A 9,347-nucleotide genomic window follows, 5' to 3' on the forward strand; every position below is an offset into this window, starting at 1 on the left:
TCAGTGTAGGTGCAAAGCAGGAGTTGGTGTCTCGCTCTGAATTTGTGTTTGCTGGGCGGTTTCGCTGTGTTGAGAGCCCATGAGTGTACTGCAACTGTGAACGAGGCAGTGACGGACATGGGGTTGCTGTTGATGAGTGGGGGGGGTTCTGGAGTTCGGTTTGTGCCTGAAGTCGGCATTAGGTTTGTGAGTTTTGGATGAGCTGAGCTGCAGATTACTGTCTGTGCACCAGGTAACTGTTTGATTTACCCGTTTACGTCTCATTGTTATTGGTAATTAAACCTATGACGGTTGTGTCGTCTGCATACACGTAGACGTCAACAGAGCTGTTAGTGTACCGAGAGACAAGCCAAGGAGGGAGGAGGCAGCCCTAAGAGACTCCAGCTGATATACAGATGCTCATCCTCATGACTTTCCTTGATGCAAACTGTCTGGGATTGGTGTAGAGCTTTTGATCGGTCCAAATGAATAAAGTTTTGACAGAGGAAATGACTCTGTATGACTCTGATTTTATGTTGCTGGATTAATATTTGGAAATACCTGCAAAAGAATGTTAAGAAACCCCACAGGAACGTCATCTGCATTGTGAATTTTGGTAAAACACGTTGTCCTCGAAAGTCACAAATTCATGAAACGACGACTGTTTTTGTTGAACAATCTTCTAATTTACTCTTTACATCAACTGTACAGCAGCTACATCTGATAAACTCAGTGAACGATTAATAGGACAAATATATACAGACTCCTTAAAGCGGAGAAAGTGCTATCTCCTTCCACAAATCCATCCGATTTCACAGCGCGTCTATTAGGCTTCAAGACCAACACAGAAACAGTCCAATAATTACAACAACAATCATAATGTTATTCTCAATATATGCTGCTCTAAACAATGAAAGATCTCTATGTTCTAGCAGTGAAACAAGGTTTGATGGACAGTCCTTTGAATTACAGGTTAGTGTCTCTATTCATAATTACAGCAAATGTTACAGATAGTGTAAAAGTTCAATAGAAATTATGCATCTGCATTTTAAATACAGCTTATTCATAATGCTACTTCATTTGATACACACATAATAGCACTGTTAAGGATATATATTACATTCATATTAAAACAACAGAAGAGTTTGAATGTATTTCGAGCTTGATGTTCGGGTTTTGTGGGATTATCAAGTGCAAGTTCCATCAGTGAAAGTGTTTTTGCAGTGAGGACAAACATCGAGACTAAAGAGACGTGAGTCTGTCCTGCGTCCAACACGGGCCATGAAGTAGTTCTCCGTTGCAGATATTCATTGAATTTCTGGCTTTAATCGGGTTTTAATGAGAACTGATGGGTTTTTTTACACTGAATGGAGAACTTCTCCACAGGCAGCATCTGCATGGAGCTGGCAGACGTCTGCTGCCTTGCTCACAGGCAGTTCAGAAAGAACTGAAGGACTGAAGGTCATGTTGAAGTCATGTTGATTCTGCATGTCAGAGGTGAGGTCCCTGCATCCCGCTGACCCTGGACTGGACTTCACCAGCTGCATTTTGTGAGTTTCAAAATGCAGCTGAAGTGAAACTGAGAGGTACAAAAGATAACAGCACCAAAGCTGAGCGGGTTTTATCATCTCGTCTAAATGTGTATCACAACAAAATGGTCCAAACCACTGCTGGCAGTTTTGTGTTGCATGTTTATTCCTGGACTTGGAGCTTTGTCAGAGCCATGAAACTAGAGCTAAGACGGCTTCATAGAAAGACTTTCTGGAAAGACGTCCTCTCCGGCTCTGCACAGTCGACGTGTTGCAGGTCTTTGATTTCAGGTAAGCTAATTGAGCCTGAAGTGTGTTCATGAGGCACTTGCTGTATGCAGGTCAAACCGCTTCTCCTGCTGAACATGAGCCAAGAAATGCAGCGTAGCGCTCACTCCCACTGATGCACAGTCCGTCCTGATATTTAATAAGTTAATGCGCATTTAAAGAAACTGCTTCACCTACACCGACCTAACTGAAGTGTACATGCAGTCCTTTCACGGGGCTCTTCAGCAGGGCAAGCCCAGATCTCCAGTCTTCTTACTTTCTCACTGATATGCACTGCACCTCGACACATTAATAACTTATAGACGAATGTAAAGAAAAGGAAAAGCTGGGAAACATTAAAAACGCAGCAGGTGAGCATATCAGGTGGTTAAAAATGGACTTGTGCTACAACAGAATGTGGTTTCTGAGGTTTGAACCAAGCCACTGCAGAGATGATGAAGTGCTCCAAACCAGCAGTGTAACCCCCTTCTTCATGTCCGTGGAAATGAAAGCAGGTCTGAGCTGCACCGTCAGGCCCAGGTGGGGGTCCGGTCTCCTTTCTTGGGCTTAAAGAGTTCTTCCGGGTGAGTTTTTTGGGAAGTCTGTCAGTACCTAAAGTGGGTGGTTGTACGTGAAATGCACGTGCAGCCCGTTTACCGGGTGCACTATTGGCACTGTCTGCATCTTGGGAAAGTTCTCCGTGGCCAGAGTCCATTTGCAAGTCCCGATCAGCTCCACAGCCAGAGTCTTTAGGATGATCTGTGCCAGCTCTTTTCCAACGCAGCTCCGCACACCGCCGCCAAACGGCACGTAGCTGAACCGAGACGACCGACTCTCCTCCCGGTCCGGGCCAAACCGGTCTGGGTCAAACAGCTCCGGGCTCTGGAAGACTGCTGCGGTCTCATGGGTGTCCCGGATGCTGTACATTACACTCCAGCCTTTGGGGATCTGGTAGCCCTGTGAGATGATGGCAGGAATCAGTTAATATAAATAAAGACAAAAGTCAAACATCTGTTCAAACTCTTTCTGTTCTGTTCAAAATAAATATAGTATATATATTTTACAGGCCAGATAAAAATATTCTTACATTTAAGGTCACATGTGGTTGAAAGTTTATGTTCGACATAAGTTAAAAGGATGATTTTAAACCTTTTCTTTTATTCAGTTTTCATCTTCATTCATTCATTGTGTCAATCCAGATTCATAGAACCTAATCCCAGTTATTTCTGCAGAGTTGGGATTTCCTTGTTTAAAATTTAGGCAGACTTGAACGAACAGGCATAATGATGTTTTCAGTGCAATTACTTATCAGCTCCAGAGTTTATACCCTGAGAAAGAGGAGCATTAATGGCATCATGTGCATTACAATAGTAAGTGGGAATCCCCCTGCAATCGTTTTAAACTTCAATTGTCCTTTCGCAGTAAAGGCTGCAAATTGGGGGCACACTGAGGGCAGAGGGGGTATTTAAGGACGAGGACTGAGGCCATGACAGGGCAGTTTCTCAGCTAAGGCCGTGCAACTCAGTCTGAGAAGGTTTTTGGCTGTTAGAGAGCAGCCAGGCGTGCTACGTGACAAATGAACCAAAACAGAACAAAAACGAAGCGAGTTCAGTTCTCCTCCCGCATGAAGAGTTAATGCACCGGTCTACGAAGGCTCGTTTTTACTGGGAATAAACCAGCTTTTAACTGACATGCTCCTTTACTCGTGATTATCAGGCTGCTTATTCTGCACAAGAAGGACATTTTCATTTATAATCAGACCAATTGTTGCCCCCAGGGACGGACCTGAGCTGGCATAGTGGACACATTTTGGTGTTTCACACGGCTTTAGAAGGCAGCTTAGATTTAAATTCCTTTGAAGGAAGAAAATACTTTTCATCCTGTGGAAAAAGAAACCCATCCAAACCAGCTGCCTTCATCTGAAATTTAGATTCGTACTTACGTCTAATTCAAATGTCTGTAGGGCTGTCCGGTAACCTCCGGAGACCGGCGGCAGGAAACGGAGCACCTCTTTGACGACACAGTCGACGTAGCGGAGCTGGCTCAGCTTGTCCAGGCTCAGATACGGAACGTGAGACTGGGACTGCGGAAAACCAGCACCGAGACTCTGACAGCCTCCGTTCAGCAGGCAGCTCGTCTCTGTGTCGACGGCGTCTTCCTGTTCCTCAGTGGAGTCACCGGACGGGCTCCGACCGCTGTGGGATTCGTAGCCGAGGCCCTCGGCCTCCAGCTCGAGCCTGGCCCGCTCCACCACCGCTGGATGACGGAGGAGCTGCAGGACCAGCGATGTGGAGGCGCTGGCTGTGGTGGAGTGAGCGGCGAAGATCAATTCTACGGCTGTTTCCTGCAAGGACAGAATGAGATCTTTGAACTTCAACAGGAAGTGGACCTTGAACAGCTGTGATCACCCAGGCAGAGGAATATTAGAAATTCTGTTTGTTTGTACTGTCACAGAACCATTTGAGTTCTAAAGATCTGTTAAATGACGCAGCCCACCGGCTGGGTTTGGGTTTCTGCTCAGATTGACCTTTTTGTAACTTCAGCTCTCAGTATTAGCATGTTCACAGAGTCACAGAGCGGTTGTGCTCTGATGCTTTACACACCATGGTTGTTGTCCCCTTCTGCCTGATCACGCTAACTAAAGCTGGTCAGAGTTCAGTATGTCTGTATCTGCATGTCGTGTGGTCTGATCCCATCGGGAGTAACGTCTGAGCCTCCTTCACTCTGGTACCTTGAGCTCCTGGATGTTGAGCTGATGGCCGTGCTCCTTTGAGCTGGACAGCATGTAGTCGAAGGCATCGTGATATTCCTCTTCCGCCTGCTGCCGCTCCACCTTTTCCTCAATGATTTTCTCCATATTGGCGTGCAAGATTTCTCTGGCTTTTATCCCCTACACAGAGAACAAAATGTCATCACTAGTTTTTCATTATTTAGTACTAACAGTTGATTAGATGAAGTTCAGCTCCTCCTTATACCTAAACCTCTGAATAAGTTGATTGCTAGTGTCTCCCAAAACAGCATATGACCGATGGAGATTTTTAGTGTGATTTAGGCACCAAAACTATTTGGTTTGGTTTCAGAAAAATTCACGGTTTGGGTTCAAATAACTATGTTTGCTACGTAGCTTAAATAATGTACGTTATGTAAGCTCCTGCGTGACCGTCCTGACGCTGTTTGACTCATCCATCCACCCCACGTCCTCCATACGCAGCCTTTCCTGCTCTTTATACTACGTCACCTGACTTCCTCCTTGGCTCTCGTCATAATTACTACGGCCAGTAGAGGTCGCCACCTAACAGTCCATGTAAATATGGATCGTAATAACTAAATATTTGGTTTAGCTAAATTGATTTTACTGTTCACTATTTGCAAAAACAAAACGGAAAACTACAAGTTCATATCATCGAGGGTTGAATAATCCAAAAAGCAGCTTTTATCTCTTCAATTCAACTTATTTTTTATCAGCAACAAAAGAAAGGTCAGAAGCTTCGACCTCTGTGATAATGTCTTTAATTGACACAAAGCAATGATTTTCCTCCATGCATGACTTTTGCTGTGTGTTTGCTGTGTCCCTTGTGTTTGTGATACAGCTCTATACTGATTCTTGCATGCAGAAGTGATGCTGGACACCAGCTGCCGGTGGACAGATAGACGCTCATCTGCACAGCAGAAGATGATGAATAAACTCAGCAGGTGTCCTCACGCTCTCTCACCTTTCGCAGCCCACTGAGCGGAGCGTCTATGGGGAGCGAGAAGAGGTTGTTCATCAGCTGCTCGAAGATTTGGGCCAGGTAAACGATCCGCTCCTCCTCCAGCTGCAGGCCCAGCAGCACCCTGACGGCGATCCGGAATGTCAGGGACCGGGCGGCGCTGTAAACGTCGATGGCGCCCGGCTCCGAGCACCACTTGGCGATTTCAGACTTGATGACGTCCTGCAGCCGGGGCAGGTAGGACTCCAGAGCCCCCCGGCTAAACACTTTAGCCAGGATCTTGAAAGGAATAAGGAAACAAAGAGAGAGGGGTCATAAAACATTACAGCCTTGTACACGACAGTCAACACCTTACAGTCAATACTCACTGAAGAGGACGACAGGATGAGGTAGGAGTGACCAGGAGAGAGGCACAAAGGCAAGATGTAGAAGATGTAGAAGATAAGACAGAACACGGTGTGGAGGATAAAGGATATTAGAGAAGGACAGAATGTATATGTTTGGATAAGATGGGAGATTTGGAGGATTGTAGAAGAGAAGTAAGGACACAGGACAGGACTGAATAAAGCATCAATGTGTCTCCCTGCTGTAATTCAGCATTTGAAAGATTTCTTTTCATGAGGACCTCAGTTTTCCCAAGTCTCCTCAATAATTTGCTGCACTTTAGGTTTAAACAGTGGCCACCAGTTAAACATCTCCCAACTTTGTGTGTGAGAGGTCACAGTTAATCAGGTTTGGTTTCATATTCATATTCAGGGCACCAAAGAGAAACTGTTGGGCTCCTAATAAATAGTTTAATTCTCTTGTAGATTGCATGCAAAGCCCGTTGACTGATCTTTTCTTACTTTTCTCTTCCTCTTGTGCAGGTCTCCGATGGAGTTGACCAGGGTGTTGGGTCCCAGGATGATGCGGGTGCTCTGGGGCCACTGGGTGCACACCAGCGTGTGCTCGCCCAGCAGGATTTTGCGGATGTTTTCTGCGCCCGTCACCCGGATGACGGGCTTCCCGAGCAGGTGGGTCTTAAACACGTTGCCATGACGCTCTCTGCGCGAGATGTGGAAGTTGGAGCCCTGTCGTGTGAAGAGGAAATATAGATTACAGGTTTGGCACGTTTTAGGTTACAACTAGACACATTTTCAAGCTACAAAATTCAAAATTCATTATTATTATTTTCCAGATTTCACTTCACTATTCAAAGCTCCATCGTCTGCTTTTGGTCCAGTTTGTTTGGACCTCAAAAACTAGTCAACATTATTCGGTGACATTTCTTGAGAAGTTTCTCCACAGAAACAACGGATTCGTTTTCTTTCTTTCTTTTGGTGCAAATCCTGGATTTCTTCACATCGCGGGGGTGATACAGAGAGTTGGGGGGGGGGGGGGGCAGAACATTTTCTCTATTTCCACATGAGCTACTTCTTGAATGATGAGAAATCTATGATCTCCATATTGTCACGGTTAATTGATGTTTTGTTTTGATATGTTCGGATGTCCACATACTTTTGGCCATAGTGCGGATATAGGCCTTTTTTATTTTCCTTCATCTGTTCGCGCCCCCTGTTCGTGTATACAAACCTAAGACTTTTCGACCCAGTTCAAATGGGACCGATAATTAATAAGAAGGAGAATAATCCGAGAAAAGAGGAAACAGCAGCAGCCGCACACGTCACGTGCCGGAACGAGGCGCGCTAACTGACGGCCTGTGTGGAGCGGATGGATAGCTGGACGGGCAGAGAGATGAGGGGATGAGAGAGCGCATTCCTCACTGCTGAAGAGACACACAGACGGAGAGGGAGGGAGAGAGAGGTGGGAGAAATGAACAGAAACCGTCTGTTTTTGCTGCGCAAGAAGGAATTACGCACCGAGCATCAAGTCCGCACATGTCGCATTAACAGCGGAACTCAGCCTGCACAAGAATCTGCGGAGCTTTTCAGAGCTTCCCGCGCGCTTTTCCTGGTCCAGCATCAATAACCTGACTATTAAAGCATCCTGCAGCCATCCGGTGTTCACCTCCTGCAAACTGCAGCAGCATCTGATGATGAAGTGATGAAAATAAGAAGAACTACGCGCGCGCGCAGCGGCAGCAAACCTACATTTTGGAACGCTTGTAAAAAACAATCGAAAACTGCAGCAGCCCAGTCGTGTCAACTGTCTCACCTGGAACAGCCAGTGGAAAGTCTCTCCGACCAGCGGCCAACCCATGGAGCCCTTCGGCAGCGGCAGCCTGCTCTCTTTGTCCCGGGTCAGACTCCAGCGGAGGCTCCACAGCTGCCGGGTCAGCGCCAGCAGCAAGACCGCGGACAGGACAGAGGTGAGCGCGGTGGCCAGGGCCGACAGCACCCCGAACTGGGCCAGGGGTAACATCTCCTCTCAGCTGGTCCGCTTCCCAGCATCCACCTGTGCCTGTGCGTAAAGGTGCTCGTGTCCCGTTCAAAACTCTGACCGGCGACGGTGCGTAAATCTCCCCCGTCCAGTTTCTCCTCCTCCTCCCCCTCTTCCTTTTTCTTCTTCTCCTCTGTTAACTCTGTCCAAATAAAAATGAAGCAGTGTTAGCTCAGCCTGGGTGGGTTTAGCCTCAGCTCCACCAGACAAGCAGAGAAGGAGGGAAAGGGTGAATGTAAACTCTCCCTGAACTCATGTCTGGCTGCAACCAATGGCTGAGAGCCGCCACAAGCCATTATTACAGGATAATAATAACAGTAATCATGCAGAGCGGACCCCGGCCTCCTGATTCATTCAGAAACATGCAGTGGGTTAATATGTGGTCACTTCTGGAATGATTTCATTATAAACTGCCTTGTTGATATCAGAGAAAGTCGTCAGTGTTTAGAAGAAAACAGGCAGACGCGCCTCCAGAGGAATTAAAACAGCCATCAGACCGGATGGATGCGCCTGCACGGACTCATGTTTGACTCTGGATGAACTACATGAGAAACATGTTTCTCTCCTGTGAGGAAACTCCCCTTCATTCCGCTGCCGCTGCTCCTCGAGGAGTAGCTGTCAACTATTCCAAATAGTTTTACAGGTTTACATGCGCCGGCTTGTCTATTAGGTTATGCGCCTTTATAGGTACAGTTCAGGGGGCTCAGCCACCCCCCGGGCGGCCCGAGGTTTATAGAGTAATGGCAATAAATCAGGTTTTAGAAAAGCAGAAGAAGAGAGGGGGGTTTGAATACAGTAGGCAACAGTGTGAAGCGGATTAACACGCCGGGGAAAAAAGAGGGGTGAGATGTGAGGAAGCGACTTGGAGACGAACAGGATGAAAGCAACCAAAAGTTGAAGAAACCAGTAAGTCAGTAATTTTCCCAGTAAAATATGAACCAGAGTGTGTGTCCGTAACGAGAGTCAAAGAGCAGACTTACCCCCAAGCAGCTTCCGTCCGCGGTGAGAAAACTCCCTGCGCGTAAAGCAAAGTTTCTTTCTTCTCTGCCAAACCGGGGACTATTCCTCCACAGTGCGCGGGCTGCGGGGGGTTTTATAGAAAAGGCTGCACGGCATGATCCACCTTCAAGGATGACGTTGGTCTGAATATGTTAAAGAGGCTCGTTCATTCACCGCGCGGACCGGAGAGAGGATTAAAAAAAGGAAAAAGTCTGGAGATCAGAGCGGAGACGCGGCGGTGCGCTCAGAGACAGAGAGACTGAGCGCAGGAGTGTGTGTGTGTGTGTGTGTGTGTGTGTGTGTGTGTGTGTGTGTGTGTGGAGAGAGAGAAGAGAAGAGAGAGAGAGGATCAGATGGCAGCGGGTAAGAGAAACGCGCAGGTAGCCAATCAGCCTGCAGTCGTTCACAGTTTGCAGGTTGGAGATCCAGGTCAGAGTCTCAGGTCGGAGCTCCGCTGCCGCGTCACTTCACCGCATCCCGGCTG

At 47.1% G+C, this 9,347-nt stretch overlaps 1 protein-coding gene across 1 annotated transcript; it reads right to left on the reverse strand.

Moving 5' to 3' along the window:
• Window positions 1-699: 699 nt before the first annotated feature.
• On the reverse strand, window positions 700-8,909 carry LOC121613680 (cytochrome P450 26B1). Its single transcript, XM_041947248.1, has 7 exons — window positions 8,845-8,909; window positions 7,640-8,006; window positions 6,331-6,555; window positions 5,489-5,764; window positions 4,507-4,665; window positions 3,718-4,119; window positions 700-2,732 (listed from the first exon to the last, which is right to left on the reverse strand). The coding sequence occupies exons 2-7, from the start codon at window positions 7,844-7,846 to the stop codon at window positions 2,388-2,390; spliced, it is 1,614 nt and encodes a 537-aa protein (XP_041803182.1). The 5' UTR covers window positions 7,847-8,006; window positions 8,845-8,909; the 3' UTR covers window positions 700-2,387.
• Between the last annotated feature and the right edge of the window lie 438 nt (window positions 8,910-9,347).

Source organism: Chelmon rostratus, chromosome 11, assembly GCF_017976325.1.
Source record: "Chelmon rostratus isolate fCheRos1 chromosome 11, fCheRos1.pri, whole genome shotgun sequence".
Classification (NCBI taxonomy): Eukaryota; Metazoa; Chordata; class Actinopteri; order Chaetodontiformes; family Chaetodontidae; genus Chelmon; species Chelmon rostratus.

What these genes read in the sequence shown, in the direction of transcription:
- LOC121613680 (XM_041947248.1), bottom strand. Translation starts at nt 7,846, where the DNA reads ATGTTACCCCTGGCCCAGTTCGGGGTGCTGTCGGCCCTGGCCACCGCG. An exon ending in CTTTCCACTGGCTGTTCCAG is followed by an intron (nt 6,556 to 7,639) that starts GTGAGACAGTTG and finishes TTCACACGACAG; the next exon opens with GGCTCCAACTTCCACATCTC. An exon ending in CGCTCAGTGGGCTGCGAAAG is followed by an intron (nt 4,666 to 5,488) that starts GTGAGAGAGCGT and finishes TTCTCTGTGTAG; the next exon opens with GGGATAAAAGCCAGAGAAAT.